We start from the raw sequence: 25,373 nt of genomic DNA, 5'->3' as shown, positions 1-25,373 counted from the left end.
AGGACAGAGGCCATAACAGGGATGCACAGCAGTGCCGCATGAAAATTAAGGAGCTAAGGCAAGCCTACCACAAAGCCAGAGAGGCAAACGGAAGGTCCGGGGCAGAGCCGCAAACATGCCGCTTCTACGCGGAGCTGCATGCAAACCTAGGGGGTGCAGCCACCACTACCCCAACCGTGTGCTATGACTCCGTCAATGGAGAAACATGCAACAGGGAAGCGGGTTCGGGGTATGAGGAAGATGAGGATGAAGATAATGTAGATAGCTCACAGCAGCAAGGAAGCGGAGAAACCGGTTTCCCCAACAGCCAGGATATGTTTATCACCCTGAACCTGGAACCAGTAATCCCCGAACTCATCCAAGGTGTGCTCCCAGACCCTGAGGGCACACAGGGGACCTCTGGTGAGTGTACCTTTGTAAATATTACACATGGTTTAAAAGCAAGCGTGTTTAATTTGCCCTGGCAATCGCGGCCAGTACAGCTACTGGAAAAGTCTGTTAACATGTATGGGAATGGAGCGGAAATCCTCCAGGAACATCTCCAGAAAGCTCTCCTTGATGTACTCCCAAAGCCTTTGCAAAAGGTTTCTGGGGAGGGCTGCCTTATCCCGTCCGCCATGGTAGGACACTTTACCACGCCAGGCCAGTAGCACGTAGTCTGGAATCATTGCATAACAAAGCATGGCAGCGTATGGTCCCGGTGTTTGCTGGCATGCAGACAACATCCACTCTCTTTGTGATCCTCAGGAGAGTGATATCATTCACGGTCACCTGGTTGAAATGGGGTGATTTTATTAAGGGGACATTCAGAGGTGCCCGTTCCTGCTCGGCTGAACAGAAGTGTTCCCCACTGTTAGCCACGTGGTGGGGGGAGGGGTGAAGTGATCATCCCAGAGAATTGTGTGTGTGTGGAGGGGGTAGTTGGGTTTGTGCTGCATGTTAACCCAGAAACCGCAGCCCCTCCTTTTACTTTGCAAACCCATTTTAAATGGCCAACCCAAGGGGTGCTTGGTATGGGAAATGAGGGCGCTACTGTTTGAAACCATTCCCACATGTTAAGAAGGTTAAAAAAGCCAAAAGACTGTGGCTTACCATGGCTGCCTGCAAGCCGAAATCTGTTGCCTGGCACTGCGTGAGTGATCTCTCACACCAAACCAGCAGGCCCTCAATATAAGAGGAAAAATGCGACCTTGTAATGAAAGCATATGTGCTGTGTAATGTGAACAGCAAAATTTAACGTGAAAGAGTGTACCCATTGTTCTCTAAAATGTGTCTTTTTAAACCACCTCTCCCTTCTCCTTCCCCAGCTGCAAATGTTTCTCCTTCACAGAGGCTAGCGAAGATTAGAAGGAGAAAACGGTGGACTCGGGATGATATGTTCTCAGAGCTCCAGATGTCCTCCCACGCTGACAGAGCACAGCAGAATGCGTGGAGGTAGTCAATGTCAGACTACAGAAAAGTACAATATGAACGAGAGGAGAGGTGGTGGGCTGAATCGCGGGATGAACAGAGCAAGTGGCGGGCTGAAGATGATAGGTGGCGTCAGCTTGCAGACAGAAGGCAAGAGTTGATGCTCCGGCTGCTGGAGCATCAAACTGATATGCTCCAGTGTATGGTTGAGCTGCAGGAAAGACAGCAGGAGCAGAGACCACCGCTACAGCCCCTGTGTAACCAACAGCCCTCCTCCCCAAGTTCCATAGCCTCCTCACCCAGACGCCCAAGAACACGGTGGGGGGCCTCCGGCCACCCAGTCATTCCACCCCAGATGATTGCCCGAGCATCAGAAGGCTGGCCTTCAATAACAGTTAAAGTTTTAAACTGCAGTGTGTCCTTTTCCTTCCCTCCTCCCCCACCCATCCCGGGCTACCTTGGCAATTATCCCCCTAGTTGTGTGATGAATTAATAAAGAATGCATGAATGTGAAGTAACAATGACTTTATTGCCTCTGCAAGCGGTGCTCGAAGGGGGGAGGGGAGAGTGGGGTGGTTGGTTTACAGGGAAGTAGAGTGAACCGGGTTGGGGGGGGGGGCGGAGGGTTCATCAAGGAGAAACAAACAGAAGTTTCACACCGTAGCCTGGCCAGTCACAAAACTCGTTTTCAAAGCTTCTCTGATGCGCACCACGCCCTGCTGTGCTCTTCTAACCGCCCTGGTGTCTGGCTGCGCATAATCAGCGGCCAGGTGATTTGCCTCAACCTCCCACCCCGCCATAAATGTCTCCCCCTTACTCTCACAGATATTGTGGAGCGCACAGCAAGTAGCAATAACAAGGGGGATATTCTTTTCGCTGAGGTCTGAGCGAGTCAGTAAGCTGCGCCAGCGCGCTTTTAAACGTCCAAATGCACATTCCACCACCATTCGGCACTTGCTCAGCCTGTAGTTGAACAGGTCCTGACTACTGTCCAGGCTGCCTGTGTACGGCTTCATGAGCCATGGCATTAAGGGGTAGGCTGGGTCCCCAAGGATCACGATAGTCATTTCAACATCCCCAACAGTTATTTTCTGGTCCGGGAAGAAAGTTCCTTCCTCCAGCTTTCGAAACAGACCAGAGTGCCTGAAGACGCGAGCATCATGTACCTTTCCCGGCCATCCCACGTTGATGTTGGTGAAACGCCCCTTGTGATCCACCAGGGCTTGCAGCAGCATTGAAAAGTACCCCTTGCGGTTTATGTACTCGGTGGCTTGGTGCTCCGGTGACAAGATAGGGATATGGGTTCCGTCTATCGCCCCACCACAGTTTGGGAATCCCATTGCAGCAAAGCCATCCACTATGGCCTGCACGTTTCCCAGAGTCACTACCCTTGATATCACCAGGTCTTTGATTGCCCTGGCAACTTGGATCACAGCAGCCCCCACAGCAGATTTGCCCACTCCAAATTGATTCCCGACTGACCGGTAGCTGTCTGGCGTTGAAGCTTCCACAGGGCTATTGCCACTCGCTTCTCAACTGTGAGGGCTGCTCTCATCCTGGTATTCTAGTGCTTCAGGGCAGGGGAAAGCAAGTCACAAAGTTCCATGAAAGTGCCCTTACACATGCGAAAGTTTCGCAGCCACTGGGAATCGTCCCACACCTGCAACACGATGCAGTCCCACCAGTCTGTGCTTGTTTCCCGGGCCCAGAATCGGCGTTCCACGGCACGAACCTGCCCCAGTAACACCATGATTTGCACATTGCTGGGGCCTGTACTTTGTGAGAGGTCTATGTCCATGTCAATTTCCTCGTCACTCTCGTTGCTACAGTGCAATCACCTCATTGGCTGGTCCTGGTTTTGCTTTGGCATGTCCTGGCTCTGCATATACTCCAGAACAATGCGCGTGGTGTTCATAGTGCTCATAATTGCCGCGGTGATCTGAGCGGGCTCCATGATCCCAATGCTATGGCGTCTGGTCTGAAAAAAGGCGCAAAACTATTGTCTGACGGAGGGAGGGGCGAGTGATGACATGGCGTACAGGTACAGGGAATTAAAATCAACAAAGGTGGCTGTGCATCAGGGAGAAACACAAACAACTGTCACACAGAATGGCCCCCCCCAAAGATTGAACTCAAAACCCTGGGTTTAGCAGGCCGTTGATTTCACGGAGGGAGGGGGAAGCAAATGAATACAGAACAAATTTATTTTTTACATCTTAAGCTGGCAGCCGACGGTGCAGCATGACTGATAGCCCTCGGCATCTTCTGGGTGCTTGGCAGAAAATACTGGGCGCTTGGCAGAAAATAGTGTACTACGACTGATAGCCGTCATAATCATTGGAAAGGCAGCAGAATATGACTGGGGGACATATGGAGTTTCAGCCATCATCTGATCGAACCAGTTGTAATACATCATCTACTGCCAAAAGGCAAGGGGCTGCTGCTGTGTGCAATGCAGCCCCACGTCTGCCAGCCCCACATCTGCTAGCACCCAGATTGCCGATGACGGCTACCAGTCATACTGCACCGTCTACTGCCAAAAGGCAATTAGCCGCTGCTGTGTAGCAATGCAGTACCATGTCTGCCGGCACCCAGAGGACATATGGTGATGGTGAGCTGAGCTGAGCGGGCTCCATGCTTGGCGTGGTATGTTGTCTGCACAGGTAACCCAGGTAAAAAGGCACGAATCGATTGTCTGTCGTTGCTCTGACGGAGGGGGAGGGGCCTGACGACATGTACCCAGAACCCCCCGTGACACTGTTTTGCATCATTCAGGCATTGGGCTCTCAACCCAGAATTCCAATGGGCGGCGGAGACTGCGGGAACTGTGGAATAGCTACCCATAGTGCACGCTCCGGAAGTCGACGCTAGCCTCAGTACTGTGGACGCGGTCCGCCGACTTTATGCACTTAGAGCATTTTCTGTGGGGGGACACACAATCGGCTGTATACAACCGATTTCTATAAAACCGGCTTCTATAAATTCGACCTAATTTCGTAGTGTACACATATCCTCAGGGGTGCCCTGGGAGGCGTCCTGTCCATGTTCTCAGTTTAGGGCGGGATGCATCTGGTCGCCCCACGTTCCAGAGGGCGATCAAAGGGAGTGCCATGAGGGAGTTTTTAATAGACACTGGAGCAGCCATGAGCTTAAGCACATGAGGGCAGGGGAGGCCCTCAGAAAGAACTGTAACAATTGTAGGGGCAATGGGAAGGGAGACACAGTTAACCCTGAGGTGGGGACAGATCAAAGGAATCTGGGGGGAAGGGGAGATTACGTGAGGTTGTAATGATATGCTTAATCTGTTGGGGGCAGAAGATTTACACAAACTGGGACTTGTACTGGGTTTAGCCAATTGGGTGTGTTTACTGGGGCAGATGCAGGACTGACAGGGCTATACCATTCCTATGGGGTTAGCCACTCTGACCATTAAAGCGACACATGCCCTCCCACCACCCATGGCAGGATGGGAACACATTCCTGTATGGGCTAAGGATAACCTGGATTGTGGTAGGGGCAGCATGCTGGAGGGAGGGGACCCTCCCCCACAGAAACAGTATCCTATTCCTCGGGAGAATCAGCTGTTTGGCACTGCAAGCCTGGGAGGGAGAGAAGCAGAGTGGGGTGGCATGCTCAAGGGAGGAGGTGCAGAGGTGAGCTGGGGCGGGGAGTTCCCCTGCGTGCCACTCCCGCCCCTTACTTGCTGCAGGCGGCCTTCCCCACGCCCCTCTGCCCCAGCTCCTAAATGCCGGCAGTGACCAGGGCGGCCAAAGATCCGGCCGCCGCGGTTGCCACCAAAGAAAATGCTGCTCCCCAAATCCTAGCGCCCTAGGCGACCGCCTAGGTCGCCTAATAGGTTGCACCGGCCCTGCTGGCACTACAAGCAGAAAACATTAAAGCAGAAGTGTTAAAGGAATCCATAGTCTGGGTAGCCGGATTACATCTGGCTGGCACCCCACACCAATGTGAAGCCAGCCCAGGTAAATCCCAACATCAGGTGTTTCGGGTGGCTAACCCCAATCAGGGAAAGGAGGGGACACTAGTATGGTTTTTAGATGGAAGTTGTAGGTATCAGGGGGCACAGAAAACTGCAGGATTAGCTGTTGTGGGAATCAGAGGAAATGAGACAGTGAGCACTATTGGTTTCTTGCTAGAAGCAAGGTCAGCTCAGGAGGCAGAACTGGCAGCCTTGCTAACAGCTTTAAATTAAGTGGATCCCAAATTTGAGTCAGAATGTTGGGGGTGGTAGATTCAGATTATGTATTTCTTGGGGTCACATTAATGCTGAGATGGTGGGCGGAGAATCATTTCAGGGCAACAGACGGCTCCATAATCAAGCGTGCTAACTGGTGGAAGCGAGTGGAGGAGCTCAGTCACTGTCTTACACAGATCAATGTGGTAAAGATAAAGGCACACAAGAAAACAGAACCCCTAAGCAAAGGGAATAATCTGGCTGATGCAGAGGCCAAACAGGCTGCAACAGAGGCACCCCCATGGCCCTGGAAGCCAGAAGAGAGTGTGCCTATAGCAGTGATAACAAGAAATGGGGTGGATGCAGATCGGGGAGGGCGAATTCGAGAGTTGCAAAAATCTGACCCAGGACAGGAAGGCATCATGAAACTTGGGGACAGGCATGGAACTAATGGAAGGGATTTGGTGTGTCTTAACAGCTGAGGGACCAGTAATGCTGTGCCCTCAGGGAAGCCGGACAGCTTTCTTTAGCTGGGTGCATGGGAGCTTGGCTGGGGGATACCCAGGGTTTGAGGAGGCACTGGGAACTTTAAAAAGGTTGTGCTGGTGGCCAGGAATAGCAGCTGATTTAAAATCACATCTGGAATGTTGTTTGAACTGTGCCAGGCACAACCCACCTCACAAGGTGCTAAGAGGAGAATTAATGAGACAAGCCCCAAAGGGACCTTGGGAAAGAATACAAATCGACTACACAGGACCCCTACCACCAGATCACAGAAGGTGGGTGGAAGCTTTCCCCACAAAGTATCAAACTGCCGGAGTAACTGCTGAAATACTGGTAAATGAGGTATTCACTCACTGGGGGGTCCCAAAGGTGATTGAATCAGACTAAGGAGCTGCTTTCCGGTCAGATCTGTTAGAAGAGCTATCAGCCCTTGCTGGAATCACACAATTGTTCCATATTGCTTATCACCCACAGGCTGCGGGGCAGACGGGACTCATGAACTGCACCATTAAAAGTGAGAAAGGGAGTGGAAATCGGAGGAAAAAACTGGTCACAGTTACTGCCCTTTGTCTTAATGAGAATAAGGGCCCGAGAATCAAAGGGCACAGGATTTTCTCCATATGAGGCTCTCATGGGAAATGGTGGGAAAATCTACTTACCCCAGTACCTGACATGGCTTAACACAAGAATGGATTTTAACTCTAATTGACCATGTAAAACAGGTACAGCAGGTGGTGGCTGTGACAGTACCTCCCATAAGGCTTTATGGAAACATGCTTAATTGTTTTATGCTACTGTAAGAGAGCATGGCTCCTTTCAATCTTTTTCCTGGGGGGGAGGGGGAGAGTGAGAAAAAAGGAGGGAAACTCCAGGGGGTGACTCTGAAGCTGAGAGGGGGAGAGAGGCCCTGGCAAAGTGAAGTAGCAGAGAACCTGCCTGAAGCCTGGGAAGGGCAGGGCGGCCAATCGGGGACACCCCAGGACAGGAGCCAGGAGGAGCACTGTGCCAGGGAGGCAGGGCCGGCTTTAAGCCGATTCGGCCGATTCCCCGGAATGGGGCCCCGCGCCTAAGAGGGACCCGCAACGTCCGGGGCTGCCGGCGGAGCGGGGGGGGGGAAAAAAAAAAGTCGCATCCTGCTTCTCCCCCCTCCCTCCAGCGCTTGTGCCGCCATACAGCTGATCAGCGCAAGCCTGGGAGGGAGGGGTGAGGAGGAGGAATGTGGAGTGCTTGGGGAAGAGGCGGGGCCAGAGCGGGGCTTTGGGGAGGGATCCAATGGGGCAGAGAGGGGGTGGGGCTGGGGGTGGGCCCAGGGCAGGGATTTGGGTAGGGATCCAATGGGGCAGGGAGGGGGCGGAGTTGGGGCGGGGCCGGGGCAGAGTTGGGGCAGGGGGCGCGAGACAATTCGTGTCCCGGCGTGGGGCCCCGCATCTCCTAAAGCCAGCCCTGCAGGGAGGAATCGCTCGAGAAGGACAGGCTGGAGCTGGACCCAGTATTACGGCTGCCCAGAGCTGCACGGGGCTGTGAGTACTGGGGCTTGGGACTCTGCATTGGGGACAAGGAGGGAGGCTGTAGCTAGTTAAGTGGGGAGGTGGTCGCTCTGTGTGGCTTTGCAGAGAGCGGCAGAAGAGGGCACCGGAGGGGTTTGTTGGGGGAAAGTTCACTGGCGCCGAAGGATTTGGTCCAACCTAGCGGAATCAATGCGCTTGGTGGGCATGCCCTCCTTCCACACTACCTGCGGGAGCAAATCCTCTAGTCTCCTGATGAAATCCGACAATTGTTCTTGGGGCTGCTGATAGGTATGGTGGAAATGATAATACAGGTCTTCACTGCTATCAGTAGCACCGTAGACACTCTCTAGAGCGGTTAAATAGTCTTGCATTGTGGCAGCTGGTTGGGAGTCTTTCAGGGCTCGGATAATTCGCATGGCAGGTCCCCTCAGACTCTCAAGCACACGTTTCAGCTTCTCAGCATCAGAGCATTCCCACTTTTGGACAAGTGGCACCGTAAAATCCCTCCAGGTCTCGTAATCCTCCTCCCCTGGGGGTACAGATGACATCCCCGAGAATGAACGTAACCGCTTGTATGGAGCATTTTCATATACCGGCCTCAATGCATCTTTGAGAGTGTTTCCCAGCTCTTTGGCCCATCCCACCAGGCTGGGTGCTGCAGGTGTTGGAGCCCCTCCTAATGCCAAAATTAATTCTTCTCTTGTCCGCTTCTCATCCACCATCAGAGCCTGCAATTTCTGCGCTAAAGAATCCACCTCAAGTGACACAGGCACACTAGGAGGGGACTGCTCTGCCCCCAGAATTGTCCAGGGAATACCTTCTACTTGCACCTCTTTGGGCACTTTATCAAGATCTGTTTCCTTGCAGTGAGTACATAGTGCTACCATGCCCTTCACTTTGCAGTTGTAAATACGGGTGCGGACCTTTACTCTCCCCAGTATTTCAGCTGCATCTAAGCTCTCCTCAATTTCATTTGGTTCCATCTCTTCTGGGAACACCGCCACCAGCACAGCTTTGGTTACTGGGATTCATGCCCCTCGGCACAGGTCTTCTAATAATCCTCTCTCCGTTTTTTTTTTTTTTTTAAACTGAGATGAAAGTCACTCAGGAGTTTCTTTGCTCTGTGAAGAAGAGCCCGGGGTGCACGACGTAGGGGTGTGTGTGTGTGTGTGTACTGCAAAGTCCCCGTACGGGCCACCAAGTGTAACTTTAGCGCCCACGTGGCCAAGAGGGAGGCATGTGCAGGCAGTTCTGGCCAAGAGAAGGCATGTGCAGGAATGCAGCAGGAGAAATCCCTTCCACCCCAGGGGCACCTGTTCCAAACCCCCCAGAGTGAACACACACACGCAGAGGAAAAGTACAATGGGTATAAGAAAGGGAAATATTTATTTACAGAGGGATGAGAGGAGAACAACAACAAGGGGAAATATAGGGGGGAGAAGTAGAACAGGGCTGCATCCAAGCCAAGGCCCCACAGGCCCAGTGGTAGCACAGTCTGGAAGGGCAGACATTGAGCAATCTGTTTGCACACACAGTTCAGGAGTCCTGAGCAAAGTTCCAGTCCAGTGGTGAGTCTTGGGTGCTCCTGGCCGTCTTCAGCGCCAATGAACCTTCCCCCAACAAACCCCTCCGCTGCCCTCTTCTGCCGCTCTCTGCAAAGCCACACAGAGCGACCCCCTCCCCACTTAACTAGCTACAGCCTCCCTCCTTGTTCCCAATGCAGAGTCACAAGCCCCAGTACTCACAGCCCCATGCAGCTCTGGGCAGCCGTGATACTGGGTCCAGCTCCGGCCTGTCCTTCTCGGGCAATTCCTCCCTGGCACAGTGCTCCTCCTGGCTCCTGTCCTGGGGTGTCCCCGATCGGCCCTGTCCTTCCCAGGCTTCAGGCAGGTTCTCTGCTGCTTCCTTGGCCAGGGCCTGCTTGCTGCCCCTCTCTCCCTCCGAGCTCCAGCCGCACTCCCTGGAGTTTCCCTCCTTTTTTCTCACTCTCCTCCTCCCCGCAGGAAAAAGATTTAAAGGGGCCATGCTCTCTAAACCCCCAAGGGGTTACATCAGTGTTATAAAGGGAGAACAATTTATGAGTTTTCCCTTTATAAACTTTATACAGGGTAAAACTGATTTATTTGGGAGTTGGGCATCTGAGTGTTAAAGACAGGAACACTTCTGTTAGGTGCTTTCAGGTAAACCTGCAGCTTTGGGGCAAGTAATTCAGACCCTGGGTCTTTGTTGGAGCAGACGGGAGTGTCTGGCTCAGCAAGACAGGGTGCTGGAGTCCTGAGCTGGCAGGGAAAGCAGGGGTAGAAGTAGTCTGGGCACATCAGGTGGCAGCTCCCAGGGGGTTTCTGTGACCCAACCCGTCACAGTGGCCTGGCGAGATGAGCAAGGAGCAGCAAGTGTCAAAGCATGGCATGACCTGCCCGGGGAGCGTGATCTACCCACGGTGGGAGATCTAGTGATGTACCAGATTCCAGGTCAACACCATCCATTTCCAGCTCCTAAATCGAAGGGCCCCTATCTTGTCCTTGACCAATTAGGGCCCAGTCTGCTATTATTGGGTACAGAGAATGGAGGACGGGAGTGGGTTCACTGCACGCAAATAAAAAGGTACAAGCACGGGATTGGGAAAGGGGACATGTACATTTTGTTATGTGTGTATTACAGGTTAATTCAAAAAGGAGAAAAGGATGGAACAATTACTAGTGCTAATCACAATTGTCACATTTACAAATTCTATTCAGATCCCATGATGTAAAGTGTCATAAGGAGAAAACACATGAACGGCTACACGTGCAACCTATGGTAATAAAGCCAATAAAAACTATGAGAATCTCCCCAGAGAAAGATGTACCAACAGGAATTTGGCAGTGTCGGTATAAAGTGGCCACAGCCTGGAGCAGAGAATATTCCCCGACGAGCAAATATATGGGAACCATTGTGGGAGTAGGTGCAGCCAGCACTTTTTAATGTATCCTTTCACTCTATTACATGGGTTGGATGCTCCAAGGAATGGAGGATGGACCAAATTCATCCTAACTGTAGTATGTACATAAAAGGATTGAAACAACAATTCAATTGGTGGGTGAGGGGACACACCTGGAATTGTGGTCAGAAAAGGAGATTGTGGGCAGCAGGGAACATGGACTCTGGGGGACAAGCGGGTAACCAAACAATTAGTAAGCCAAAATGTGAGATTTCAACAACAAATTAATAAATTAATGGCACAGGAACTATTGGCAGTTGCCACAGGGTGAAGCACAGCAGAAAAGGTAAACTTGCAGTTAACTCATTGGGCAGGGAACCTGGTAACATGGGTGAGGGATGGCTTCAGAAGATTAACATGGGGAGAAATATGTGTAGGTATTCAAAATGCTCAGTTAATACTGCAGTGGTCAGGACTCTTGGGGTATGTCTACACTACGGGATTAATCCGAATTTATATAATTCGAATGTGGAAAACAGGTTGTATAAAGTCGAAATGTATGCGGCCACACTAAGCACATTAATTCGGCGGTGTGCGTCCAAGTACCGGGGCTAGCGTCGATTTCTGCAGCGTTGCACTCTGGGTAGCTATCCCATAGCTATCCCATAGTTCCCGCAGTCTCCCGTGCCCATTGGAATTCTGGGTTGAGATCCCAGTGCCTGATGGGACAAAAAACATCGTCGCAGGTGGTTCTGGGTACAGCCTCACCTCCTCCCTCCCTCCCTCCCTGCTTGAAAGCAACGGACGGCAGACAACCATTTCGCGCTTTTTTTCCTGGGTGGGTGAACACTGCAGACTCCATACCACGGCAAGCATGGAGCCCGCTCAGCTTAAAACAGCAGTCATGAACATTGTAAACACCTCGCGCGTTCTCGTGGAGTTTATGCTGAGCCAGGACCAGAAAAATGAGGCGAGGAGGCAGCGGCGGCGGCAGCGCAGCGACAAGCATGATGAGGACATGGACATGGACATGGACACGGACACGGATACAGAATTCTGTGAAACCGCGGGCCCCGGTGCATTGGAGATCATGTTGTTAATGGGGCAGGTTCTAGCCATGGAACGCCGATTCTGGGCAAGGGAAACAAGCACAGACTGGTGGGACCGCATAATGTTGCAGGTGTGGGATGATTCCCAGTGGCTGCGGAACTTTCGCATGCGTAAGGGCACTTTCATGGAACTTTGTGACTTGCTGTCCCCTGCCCTGAAACGCCAGAATACCAAGATGAGAGCAGCCCTCACAGTTGAGAAGCGCGTGGCGATAGCCCTGTGGAAGCTTGCAACTCCAGACAGCTACCGGTCAGTCGGGAATCAATTTGGAGTGGGCAAATCTACTGTGGGGGCTGCTGTGATGCAAGTAGCCAAAGCAATCACTCAGGTGCTGCTACGAAAGTTAGTGACTCTGGGAAATGTGCAAGCCATAGTGGATGGTTTTGCTGCAATGGGATTCCCTAACTGTGGTGGGGCGATAGATGAAACCCATATCCCTATCTTGGCACCGGAGCACCAAGCCACCGAGTACATAAACCGCAAGGGGTACTTTTCAATGGTGCTGCAAGCACTTGTGGATCACAAGGGACGTTTCACCAACATCAACGCGGGCTGGGCGGGAAGGGTTCATGACGCTCGCGTCTTCAGGAACACTACTCTGTTTAAAGGGCTGCAGCAAGGGACTTACTTTCCGGACCAGAAAATAACCGTTGGGGATGTTGAAATGCCAATAGTTATTCTTGGGGACCCAGCCTACCCCTTAATGCCATGGCTCATGAAGCCATACACAAGCAGCCTGGACAGGAGTCAGGAGCTGTTTAACTACAGGCTAAGCAAGTGCAGAATGGTGGTAGAATGTGCATTTGGCCATTTAAAAGGTCGCTGGCGATCATTATTGACTCGCTCTGACCTCAGCCAAAGAAATCTCCCCATTGTTATTTCTGCTTGCTGCGTGCTCCACAATCTCTGTGAAAGTAAGGGGGAGACCTTTATGGCGGGGTGGGAGGCTGAGGCAAATCGCCTGGCTGCTGATTACACGCAGCCAGACACCAGGGCGATTAGAAGAGCACACCAGGAAGCGCTGTGCATCAGAGAAGCTTTGAAAACCAGTTTCATGACTGGCCAGGCTACAGTGTGAAATATCTGTTTGTTTCTCCTTCATGAAAACCCGCCCCCTTTATTGACTCATTTTCTGTAAGGAACCCACCCTCCCCCTTCCCCCAGCTTTCTTTCAAACCAAATAAAGTCACTATCATTTAAAAATCATTTATTCTTTATTAATAGATTAGAAAAAGAGGGAGGGAACCCGGGTGGGATTTGGGAGGAGGATCGGTGGGAAGGAAAAGGCCACTAAAAAAAGGTTAAAAAAATGACAGCCTTTTGCTTGGGCTGTCTACTGGGGTGGAATGGGAAGGTGTACGGAGCCTCCCCCCCCCCTTACACGTCTGGGTGAGGAGGATACGGAACATGGGGAGGGGGGTTATACAGGGGCTGTAGCGGCAGTCTGTTTTCCTGCAGCCGTTCCTGAAGCTCCACCAGACGCCGAAGCATGTCTGATTGCTCACGCAGCAGCCCCAGCGTTGCATCCTGCCTCCTCTGATCTTCCTGCCGCCACCTCTCATCTCGAGCGTCTCTCCTGTCCTCACGTTGGTCCCTCCTGTCCTCACGTTGGTCCCTCCTGTCCTCACATTCACTGGCTTCTTTCCTATACTTTGAAACCGTTTCCTTCCACTCATTCAGATGAGCTCTGTCACTGCGGCTGGATTCCATAATTTCTGAAAACATCTCGTCTCGCGTTCTTTTCTTACGACGCCTTATCTGTGATAGCCTTCGGGATGGAGGAGGGAGGCTTGAGGAATTTGCAGCTGCTGTAGGGAGGGGAAAAAAGAGAGAATTGTTTAAAAAGATACATTTTGCAGAACAATGTTTATACTCTTTCATGGTGACCAACACTATTCACATTACATAGCACATGTGATTTCTGTGCAAGGTCGCATTTTGCCTCTTAATGCTGAGTGCCTGTGGCTTTGCTGCTAGAGATCACAGGTCCGGGCAACAGAATTCGGCTTGCATGCGGCCATGGTAAGCCATTGTCTTACAGCTTCTGCGCCCTCCTTTCCCACATACCAAGCATAGCCTGTAGAGTGCTGCGGTTTTTCTGTTAACATTCAGCAGCAGCAGAAAACAAACTAACCACCCCCCCCTCCCGCCATGAATTCTCTGGGATGATCGCTGTACCCCTCCCCCCACCACGTGGCTGGTAACAGGGAAGATCCCTGCTAGCCAAACGCGAAAAGCTCAGGGCCAATTTCCCATCTGCGCTTGGCTAACTGCAGGGAAGGATTTATTTTCTGCCACAGGCAAACAGCCCAGTAGGAACGGCCACCTCTGTCCCCTTAATTAAGTTCCCGTATTTCAACCAGGATACCATGAGTGATATCACTCTCCTGAGGATTACACAACAAGATAAAGAACGGATGTTGCTTGAATGCCAGCAAACACCGGGACCATACGCTGCCAGGCTTTGTCAGGCAATGATACCAGATTACTTGCTACAAGCATGGCGTGGTCAAGTGTCCTACCATGGAGGACGGAATAAGGATGCACTGCCCAGAAACCTTGTGGCAAGGCTTTTGGAGTACCTCCAGGAGAGCTTCATGGAGATGTCCCTGGAGGATTTCCGCTCCATCCCCAGACACGTTAACAGACTTTTCCAGTAGCTGAACTGACCACGAATGCATCCCAAGTCCTCAGGGCAAAGTAATCATTAAAAACCGTTTGCTTTTAAAACAAGTTTTATATTTTCAAAGGTAAACTCACCTGAGGTCCCTTCCAGGGGGTCAGGGTCTTGGATACTGGCTTGGGAGGGTTGGGAGGGTACTTCAGTCAGGGTGAGAAAAAGATCCTGGCTGTTGGGGAGAACGGAGTGCTGTGTGCTCTCTGCAAGCTCATCCTCCTCCTCCTCCTCCTCCTCCTCCTCTCCCCCATCGGCAGAATCCTCAGGCATCGCTGATGAGACTATCCCCGACCCGGAATCCACGATCACAGGTGGGGTAGTGGTGGCGGCCCCCCCTAGAATTGCATGCAGCTCGGCGTAGAAGCGGCATGTCCGCGGCTCTGACCCAGAGCGACCGTTTGCCTCCTTTGTTTTTTGATAGGCTTGTCTGAGCTCCTTGACTTTCACGCGGCACTGATCTGAGTCCCTATTGTGGCCTCTCTCCATCATGCCCTTGGAGATTTTTGCAAAAGTTTTGGCATTTCGTCTTTTAGAACGAAGTTCTGCAAGCACTGAATCCTCTCCCCATACAGCGATCAGATCCAGTACCTCCCGTACGGTCCATGCTGGTGCTCTTTTTCGATTATCGGCCTGCATGGTTACCTGTGCTGATGAGCTATCTGTGGTCACCTGTGCTCTCCACGCTGGGCAAACAGGAAATGAAATTCAAATGTTCGCGAGGCTTTTCCTGTCTACCTGGCCAGTGCATCCGAGTTTAGATTGCTGTCCAGAGCGGTCACAATGATGCACTGTGGGATAGCTCCCGGAGGCCAATACCATCGAATTGCGGCCACACTATCCCTAATTCGAAATGTTAAAATCGATTTTGGCGCTACTCCGCTCGTCGGGGTGGAGTACAGAAATCGATTTAAAGGGCCCTTTATATCGAAATAAATAGCATCGTTGTGTGGACGGTTGCAGGGTAAATTCGAATTAAAGCTGATAAATCCAAATTAAAGTCGTAGTGTAGACCAGGCCTTGGTGTTGCTGTGGATTATCACAGCAGCTGGTGTATTGTTAACTGTATTTGTGTTACATTGTATATGGAAACGATCAAGGGGGGCACAACCCCCTAGAGAACAGCCACTAATTATAACCTATAAGTAATGTAGTAAGCCCTCCCGCCCAGTGTACTAGATAACCCGGACCCAACCTTCTCAGGCCCACTCTAATGGGAAGTCAGGAGCACTCATTGGAATAGGTGTGGTATGCCTGTACGAGAGAAGGTGCAGGGCACGGAACTACACAAGGGGCAGTGGGACAGATGGAATATTGACACCTTCCACCTTGACGCCTGGGCCTATCAGAAAGTGTGTCGCCATATGTCCTATGCTTTTCCAGGGATACCTGGGCAGGAGGATCCCAAAAGAAAAAGAAAAAAAAGGGGGTGGAGTGTTAGGATATAGATATTCAGGCCCGCGTGTAAAGACCTAGACTTTAAGAACTTAGGTGTATTTTTATCACTTAGCTAGTTATAGAGGTACAAAACAAAGACAATCACAGTCTGCCTGTGTCTGGCCCTTCTCTGACTAGATAGTCCGAGACCTGGTTCTTACGCTAAGGCCTTTGGCTAAGCAGCAGAGGCAGCCATAAGCTGAGAAGTGAACGGTCCCATCCTCACATTTCAAACTAGTTGCGTAAGGTGCTGTTGGGCTGTTAGGAACACAGCCCTGTCCTGATATTCCTATCTCCCCCAGAGAAAGATGGTCAAAGAAAACTTAGTTTGATAGCATCCTGTCCGGCAAGAAATCACTTCTCAATAGTTGTGGTTATGAAACCCTCATTTCTGTATGTTTTATCTTTATGGCCCCCACTTTTCTATTGTCAGTCTGTCTGGTTCTCTAATTGTTTCTGTCTGCTGTATAAGTAATTTTGCTAGGTGTAAGTTAATTAGGGTAGTGGGATATAATTGGTTAGAGAATTATGTTACACTATATTAGGATTGGTTAGATAGATTTCAGTAAAATGATTGGTTAAGGTATAGCTAAGAATATTACTATATAAATTAGAGGTAAACAGGAAGTAAGTTGGGATTTGAAAATAAGGAAAAAGGAACTTGGATTTAAGCTGCTGGAAGTTCACCCCAATAAACACTGAATTGTTTGCACCTTCGGACTTCAGGTATTGTTGCTCTCTGTTCATGCGAGAAGGACCAGGGAAGTAGGGAGGGTGAAGGAATAAGCCCTCTAACAAGCAGTGTGGACTGACGCACATTGATTTTCATCATCTGAGTCAGATGCCACTAACAGAATGTTGATTTTCTTTTTTGGTGATTCGGGTTCTGTAGTTTCCGCATCAGAGTGTTGCTCTTTTAAGACTTCTGAAAGCATGCTCCACACCTCGCCCCTCTCAGATTTTGGAAGGCACTTCTGATTTTTAAATCTTGGGTCGAGTGCTGTAGCTATCTTTAGAAATCTCAAATTGGTACCTTCTTTGTATTTTGTCAAATCTGCAGTGAAAGTGTTCTTAAATCAAACAACATGTGCTGGATCATAATCCGAGACTGCAATAACATGAAGTATATGGCAGAATGCGGGTAAAACCACAAAGCAGGAGACATACAACTCTCCTCCAAGGAGTTCAGCCACAAATTCAATTCATGCATTATTTTTTTAACAAGCGTCATCAGCATGGAAGCATGTCCTCTGGAATAGTGGTTGAAGCATGAAAGGGTATACGAATGTTTAGTGGTTGGTTCAAGGACTTCCTGGGACAAAGCAGGCGCATGCAGAAACAGGAATCTTTCTCCCAGTTGTGAAGCGGGTACCACTTGAAAACTGAACCCACCGTTTCCCTTGGGTTTTGTCTGATCATCAGTTGGAAATTATCCCCAGGAAATTATCTAATCTATGTTGCTATCAGTACTCAGTGCTACATTCTCAGATAAAAAGCAACAGAGAGTCCTGTGGCACCTTTAAGACTAACAGATGTATTGGAGCATATGCTTTCATGGGTGAATACCCACTTCGTCAGACGTATTCACCCATGAAAACTTATGCTCCAATACATCTGTTAGTCTTAAAGGTGCCACAGGACTCTCTGTTGCTTTTTACAGATCCAGACTAACACGGCTACCCCTCTCATACTTGATTCTCAGATAGATTGTTCAGTGGGAAATGCATCATTTCAAAATGGATCCATTGCAGTGGAAAATAGTGACTCATCTCATTGAAAAGTGACAAGGGGAAGGTTTATGATCCCAGGATGTGGTATAAACCCCTTTCCAATCTGCTTTCACAAATGACTGAACAAAAACTGAAAGAACCTCCGTGTTTCAATGAGACCTAGGACCCACTCATCATATTCATTACTAGACAGGCTAAGAGAAGAGTAATTAAATCTCATGCTTCAGGGCATCAGCTGATCATCACAAGAGTCAGGAAGGGATGAACTCCAGGTGCAGGATTGCCCTGTTGGTCAGGTGAATTGTGGGTTTGCTGTTTGTTTGTTTTGTCTTCCTCTGAATTATCAGATAGTGGCCAGTGCAGGAGGGAGGACACAGGACTCATGGACCAGTAGGCAGATCTGATATGGCAATGGATCAGAAAGGACAATACTCTGAGTCAGTATGGCAAATCTGGCACAGAACTCTCTTGATATAGGGGGAACGAGGCAGTGAAGCTCTTCTTGTTCTTGATAAATCACAGCTGCATGGCACCTGCTTCAGGCTCTGGCATGAGGCCTTTCCTGTCCTGGATTCAACCTGGACCTCACTTTCAGCAAGAGGGCCTTCAACTCTGGGAAACTGCTGCTTTCAATTAATAGCTTGATTTTTCAATCTGTTTAGAAGCTCATACGTGGCATATGGCACTGAGAGAACACGTCAAAATGTGCTTTTAATTTGGATGTCATTGAAATTAGGATTCAGTTGGGGCCATACTGTCTGATCGTTAAATTCAAAGAAATGAATTAGAGACACATTCACAGAGGATTAGCTCATCTGTAAGACACACACCAGGAGTGAAACCAGAGCAAGTGTGTTTTCAATAACAAATGTGCATTTAACATTTGGAGCTGGATTTACAGCTTTTCAGAAGATGTGCAATGATCACACTGCAGTGGGGGTTAGAGAAGGGCCAGGTCTCATAATGGAGTGGCCAGGAAACGTGAAAAATGTTGAGGTTTAGAAATTCCCTTTCATTCCGCTGAGCAATGATAACGAGATCATTAGAAATTTTTCACCAAAAAACACAAGCGAGGGAGCAACTTGCCCTGTTATAGCCAGTAGCCTGATGGTTGGGGCACTCTCTGAGAGGCAGGGGACTGCCTAATTCACAGCAGTGACTTGAATCTGGGTTTCCCACATGCCAGGTGAGTGCCTGAACCACCCAACCATGGAGTCAATCTCTCCTCTAGGAGCTGTTCCATTTGGTATAAATAATTAAACATTCCCTGGGCCAGGAAATATGTGTGTGACTCTATAGCCCCTGGGCTGGAAGAGACCCACTGTCAACCTGCTGCTTTAAATCAGGCATAGCAGGGACCTGAGCCTGGGTCTCCCCATCCCTCAGTGATTGCCCCAGCTACTGAACTCCTGACTATTTGAGGGTAAGTTAGTCTCGCTCACCAGAAATTCCGCCTTGGACGTGACACACCTTCCACACAAAGGTTTTGTTGAACCTGATACGTTTCCACGCAAAGGTTCAATTATAACAAATCGTCATTTTCCAACGAAAAACATTTCATTGAAAAATTCCCGACCAGCTCTTCCTGCACGTCATTGCTTCCTGGCGAGATCGAGGGGACCAAACACGGCCCTCCTGCACCAGCATATTCTGCACAGGGCTGAGATCTGCCAGTGTAACAGAGCAGAGACAGGAAGTAAATCACCAGCTGAAACTTGAGGGCTTGAATTGTAAAGATACTGAGTACCACCCACCTCTAACCTCTCCAGCCAGCGCCTTTTACATCTGTCTGTCCGTCTGTCCCAGGTTTCAGCTTGCAGCATCACCGTAGCAGATGCGTGCCTCCAATATAAGATGAGTTGTAACAGAGAAGTCTCTAGTGGATTACATGGACTCTCTTGCACGTCTCCCTTTTCAGAGTCAAAGCTCTGCTTGGGAGAGGGGTTTTGTTTTTGATTTTTTTTTTACATTATTTTATTAATTTCCTCCCCTCTTCTTGGACAGATCTCCTAGACAGAAAATGCTTTGTCCCCAGCTGTCACATGCTTCATCTTGGGCTCTGAGATCTGCATTGTACCAGAGGAGCACAACTGTCTCTGTGGGTTGTAGATCAAAGGTCTGCTTTTGATGTATGTGGGGTTTGATCCATGAATTTCCTCCAAAATTAGGACCTGTTATAAATATAAAGGGAAGGGTAACAACCTTTATGTCTGCAGTAACATAAAATCCCTCTTGGCCAGAGGTACAGAGAGAGGTACAGAATCATTTTATCTGTAAGGGGTTAATCAGTTCAATTAACCTAGTTGGCACCTCACCAGAAGGACCAATGGGAAAAGAAGATACTTTCAAATCTGGGGCGGGGGGGAGGTTTTGTTTGTGCTCTCTTTGTTGTTCCCTCTGGATAGAGAGAGAGAGACCAAACAGGTAACCCATCTCTTGAAAAGATACCTTGAAATGATACATCTAAAATTACAGAAATTGTAAGAAAAGGCAAGGAAATGTGTTAGATTATCTTTTGTTTTAGAATTTTCCCTATGCTAAGAGGGAGGTTTATTCCTGTTTTTGTAACTTTGAAGTTGAGCCTAGAGGGAAATCCTCTGTGTTTTAAATCTTTTTATCACCCTGTAAAATTACCGTTCATCCTGATTTTACGAGGTGCTTCTTTTACTTTTTTCTTTATAATATAGTTCTTCTTTTAAGAACCTGATTGATTTTAGTGTCTAAAAATAAAGGGTCTGGTCTGTACTTTTATTAAAGGCAATTGGTTGGTATATTATTCTCAAGCCTCCCTAGGAAAGGGGGTAAAGGGGCTTGGAGGTATATTTTGGGGAAATAGAAACTCCAAGTGGTTCTTTTCCTGAATCTTTGTCTAAATCACTTGAAGGTAGCAGCAATACCGTCCAAGGACAAGGAAAGGATTTGTGTCTTGGGGAAGTTTTAACCTAAGCTGGTAGAAATAAGCGTAGGGGGGCTTTTATGCGGGTCCCCACATCTGTACCCCAGAGTTCAGAGTGGGGAGGGAACCCTGACGGGACCAATGCCTTACTGGGGCATTGCAAGAGGCTCAGAGCCAGTGGAGAGAAATGCATATAGCCCTGATATGCTCACAGTGGCCTAAGCCATGGAAAAGGTGAGCAGTTGCACCCTGTACAAGCTGGAGCCTGTGCATCACCTTCACATTCGGCTTCTGTCATGGAGTCACCAGGCCAACGCTCTGCAGCTGCTCTGAATGAAGCCAGTCAGGATATTGCCATGGCAAGAACCCTACATGGCTTTGGCCTTCCTGTGTCTGTCCTCGGAGGATTCAGAACCCCTGTTCACTGTGTGCTTCCTACAGCGAGTCAACAGGCACACAGCATAGAACAGAGCTTGCTATCACAGTCCATCTTGGGGGAATCCCGGGCCAGATGCCCTGGACTCCCCCCTCAAGTCCTGCACAGCAGACTGCCCTGCAATCTGCTACCTGGCCACCAACACGCCCGTTACTCCTCCCCCGGGCTTTGTCCTGCTTCCCAAGCAAAATGTCACCTGGTCGCATCCCTCTCCTGGGTCTCAGGTTATGAAGGGCATCAACCATAGCTTACGTACAGGCAACTAGGCAGCCTCACCACTTGCCCTGAGGGCTTCAGCAAAAGTCACACAAGGTCCCTCACCAAAGGCTCTTACGCAAAGTGGTAACTGGTTAAAAGATAGGAAACAAAGGGTAGGTATAAATGGTCAGTTTTCAAAATGGAGAGACGTAAGTAGTGGTGTCCCCCAGAGGTCTGTTCTGGGCCCAGTACTATTCAACATATTCATAAATGATCTGGAAAAAGGGATAAAGAGTGAGGTGGCAACATTTGCAGATGATACAAAATTACTAAAGATAGTTAAGTAAGGAACGGCTTCCGTATAAGGAGAGATTAATAAGACTGGGACTTTTCAGCTTGGAAAAGAGACGGCTAAGGGGAGATATGATTGAGATCTATAAAATCATGACTGGTGTAGAGAAAGTAGATAAGGAAGTGTTGTTTACTATTTCTCATAACACAAGAACTAGAGGTCACCAAATGAAATTAATAGGCAGCAGGGTTAAAACAAATAAAAGGAAGTATTTCTTCACACAATGCACAGTCAACCTGTGGAACTCCTTGCCAGAGGATGTTGTGAAGGTTAAGACCATAACAGGGTTCAAAAAAGAACTAGATAAATTCATGGAGGATAGGTCCATCAATGGCTATTAGCCAGGATGGGCAGGAATGGTGTCCCTAGCCTCTGTTTGCCAGAAGCTGGGAATGAGCGACAGGGGATGGATCACTTGATGATCACCTGTTCTGTTTATTCCCCATGGGGCACCTGGCATTGGCCACTGTCGGAAGACAGGATACTGGGCTAGGTGGACCTTTGGTCTGACCCATTCGGGCCATTGTTATGTTCTTATCCAATTCCCACCACCTAGGCATTGGGGCAGTACACAGGGAAACTGAGGTACACACAGTATTAATACAGGACAGTAAGGCTTAAATGCAACATAACAAGGGGGAAAACCCCACTTCATCACAGCTTCCAATACAGTGAATGACAGCAGTTGAAGCTGGAGGTGATGAATGCATGGATCGCTGTGGGCAGGTCTTTATCTGGGAGGGAGGGACGATGTTTCTTAGCAAGCTAGAGGAGAAGGAGGCATTTGTGGAAACTGTTGCTAGCTGGCCATCCAAGCTCCCACTGATGTCAGTGAAAACCAGGGTCCAGAATGTGCGTGTTGCAGGCTAAACAAAGGATTGGGAGGAACATTGGGTCCACCCTTGGCAGCTCCTTATGGGGCAGGTGCGCTCTCCCTCAACAAGTGACCTCTCAGCGAGCTCCATGCAGGAGTGGGTATCTGCGTCCTGCAGGAGCCTGCTTGCAAATCACTGTTTGTTGCCCTGTGTGATGGGGCAGCTCCGCCCCGCACTAGCCCCGGAAGTGACAGACAGGTAGCTCTGTCAGCGGAAGTCCTGCCCCGCCAGTACTGGGCATGCTCCAAATGCTCCAGGAGTATAAAAGGAGGGAACTCAGCTCAGTCTGGGCTGGCAGCCGAAGAAGAAGGACCTAACCGGGCAGGTCCTGCAGAGGACCAGCCGACGCTCTCAGAGCCGCTCGGAGCGGAGGCTTCTTCCGACCGGCACGAACCGCTACTGGGGGAGGAACCAGAGGAGGCGATGGCCCCGGAGACCTGCGGAGGAACCTGGGATTCATGGGCCCAACTCCCAAACCAGCAGGAACTGACCCGGGGGGGTGGGGGTGACAGACTGGTACTTTGCCCCCAGTAAGCCTCAGCGTGTTTCGGTAGGACCACCCACGCTGAGCCAGCAGTAAGGTCCTGCTGCCCTGTACCCAAGGGCTTGTTCTATGGATTTTGGCCACTTGGCCGTGTTGCCCTGTAGCCAAGGGCTAATTCCCTAGACCCTGGCCATTAGGCCGTGCTGCCCTGTGACGAGGGGCGTATACCATCACAGGCTCATTCTATGGACTTTGGCTACTAGGCCATGTTGCCCTGTATCCAAGGGCTAATTCCCTGGACTCTGGCCACTGGGCCGTGCTGCCCTGCAACCAGGGGCGGTTACATGGACTCTGGCCACTGGGCCGTGCTGCCCTGCAACCAGGGGCGGTTACATGGACTCTGGCCACTGGGCCGTGCTACCCTGCGACAAGGGTTTATCCTATGGCCTCTGGCCACTAGGCCGTGCTGCCCTGTAACGAGGGGCGTAAACCCTCACACCCCCTCTTGTTTTTGCCAGCTGATCTTGTATGCTCTTTGGTGCAGGGAGTTTCTAAAGCACCAGGCACATCTGTGGGGAAAGATGAACTAATAGAGGTAGCTCAGCATTTGGGTTGGTGCTCATATTTGTCATGAGATTTCTCTGTTGTCTCAGGGAGCTATGTATGGGGCCAAAACACCATGAAATATGGTCTCCCTAGCATATTTTCACTCTCCATGAACTGAAATGCTGTGAGGAGACCAGATCTTGCCTCATGATCCAAGAGGACTCTTCTGTGGATACAGAGTTCAGCCTCCAGACCTGTCAGGCCAGCCCTTTGCATCACCATGCAATTATTGTGTCACCTGCTGGCTATGGCACCATCAATGGAACTGAAGTTTGCACATAAGTCCCATCAGCTCAGTCCCTCCGTCTCCTGGAGCTAGGATCCTATCAAGCCGTTTTCTAGTGCTTTTCCCTGTCAGGCCCTAAGAGCCTCAAGCACCAGGGCTTCCATCAATTCCTGGGGAGAGGAGAGGTTGTTCCACAGCCTCACAGCTTTCAGTGCCAGGAAGCGTCTCCTGCTATTCAGCCTGACTGTCACCTCATTTGTGCCACCCTAACCAATTCCTCTACCACCCTGGTTTCACACCCTTCAACTAGGTGTAGGCCATCATATCCTGTCCTGAACTATCGCTGTGCCAGACTAGATGGATTCATCTCTTTTGTTCTGTCCCATTAATCCCTCCAGTCCCTCAGTGTCTGTCTGTGACACAAACGCACTATTCCAGTTGTGGTGACTCCAAAGCCATACCAAGGGACTATCACTTCCCCGCTCTTGCCATGACCACACACTAATGCTTGGCCAAAAACTGCACTGGACTTCCTTTACTGGTCCCCACGGCAGCTCTCTGTCCAGTCGGCTGAGCCAAAGCCCATTGAATCAAGGTTTCCAGCTGAGCTCAGTAGGCCCCTTTCAACCTCCAGGCGGCCCAGGATCCCCCCTCCCCCACTGAAGCAGCCAGGTGTTTATCACTGGTTGACCTTTTTGGGTTATTTTGCCCAGCCCATCACCCCAGCTGGAATTGCCGATGTTTTTCTAAATGGAGCCTGGCCCCGGCTGTGCCGGTGCTGTTAGGACAGACCCAGGTCTAGCACTGTCACAGGTTCTGTCTCAGTGCAGGCATTCCGAAGGGAGTAACTCCCAGTGGGGCCATTGGAATGCTAAGAAAGGGAGCTAGGGTATGAACAGTTCCTTCTCTTTTCTGATGAGGAGCTTCTGGCCTCTCCACTTTTTCCCTGAACTCATTTGTGTCTCTACTCCTTTTTCCAGCATTCCTTGCTGTAGCCTATAATTCCCATGGTCCCTCTGGGAATGATGCCCCCACCCCCGGATCCCTGGGTTCTGTATTGAGACAGTAACCGGCCCCCCATTTCAATTCGTGGGGAAAACACTGACTGAGAACACCCTGCTGTTGTCCAAGGAGGTGTCTTCAGCTCAGAAGACAGAGGCTGTTTCTCGGGCACCCAAGCCACTTAGGGCTGTAGGGGTCCAACCCAGCCCCATAACCTGACTGCGACAGTGATGCAGATGGTGTGAGCTGTTAGCTGTTACAACTCAACTTGCAGTCATTGTGGATAGCTCTCTGACAACATTCACTCAATGTGCAGGGCAGTCAAAAAAGCAAACAGAATGTTGGGCATCATTAAGAAAGGGTTAGATAATAAGACAGAAAATATCATATTGCCTCTATATACATCCATGTTACGCCCACATCTTGAATACTGTGTGCAGATGTGGTCACCCCATCTCAAAAAAGATATATTGGAATTGGGAAAGGTTCAGAAAAGGGCAACAAAAATGCTTAGGGGTATGGAACGGCTTCCGCATGAGGAGAGATTAATAAGACTGGGACTTTTCAGCTTGGAAAAGAGACGACTAAGAGGGGATATGATTGAAGTCTATAACACTGCTCTATAGCCAAAATGCTTCTGAAATAAATGTAGTCAAACTTTACTAATTCTGGGTCACTGAGAACGAAAATGATGCTTAAAATTGTTGATTGGCTCTAGTTTTCAAGATATGCTATTGGGTCAGTATATACGACCCTTGACTTGGGAATGGCGGAGGCTAAGTGAGTTATAAAGGGAAGGGATCTCAATTTAAA

General features: G+C 49.8%; 1 protein-coding gene across 1 annotated transcript; it reads right to left on the bottom strand.

Moving 5' to 3' along the window:
* Positions 1 to 266: 266 nt before the first annotated feature.
* LOC135977004 (uncharacterized) lies at positions 267 to 15,326 on the bottom strand. The gene is made up of 3 exons (XM_065575458.1): positions 14,405 to 15,326; positions 13,077 to 13,452; positions 267 to 378 (listed from the first exon to the last, which is right to left on the bottom strand). The coding sequence occupies exons 1-3, from the start codon at positions 14,955 to 14,957 to the stop codon at positions 267 to 269; spliced, it is 1,041 nt and encodes a 346-aa protein (XP_065431530.1). The 5' UTR covers positions 14,958 to 15,326.
* Between the last annotated feature and the right edge of the window lie 10,047 nt (positions 15,327 to 25,373).

This window comes from Chrysemys picta, chromosome 21, assembly GCF_011386835.1.
Source record: "Chrysemys picta bellii isolate R12L10 chromosome 21, ASM1138683v2, whole genome shotgun sequence".
Taxonomy (NCBI): domain Eukaryota; kingdom Metazoa; phylum Chordata; order Testudines; family Emydidae; genus Chrysemys; species Chrysemys picta.
The sequence above is the reverse complement of the archived record's forward strand: the minus strand, read 5'-3'. Positions and strand labels throughout refer to the sequence as shown.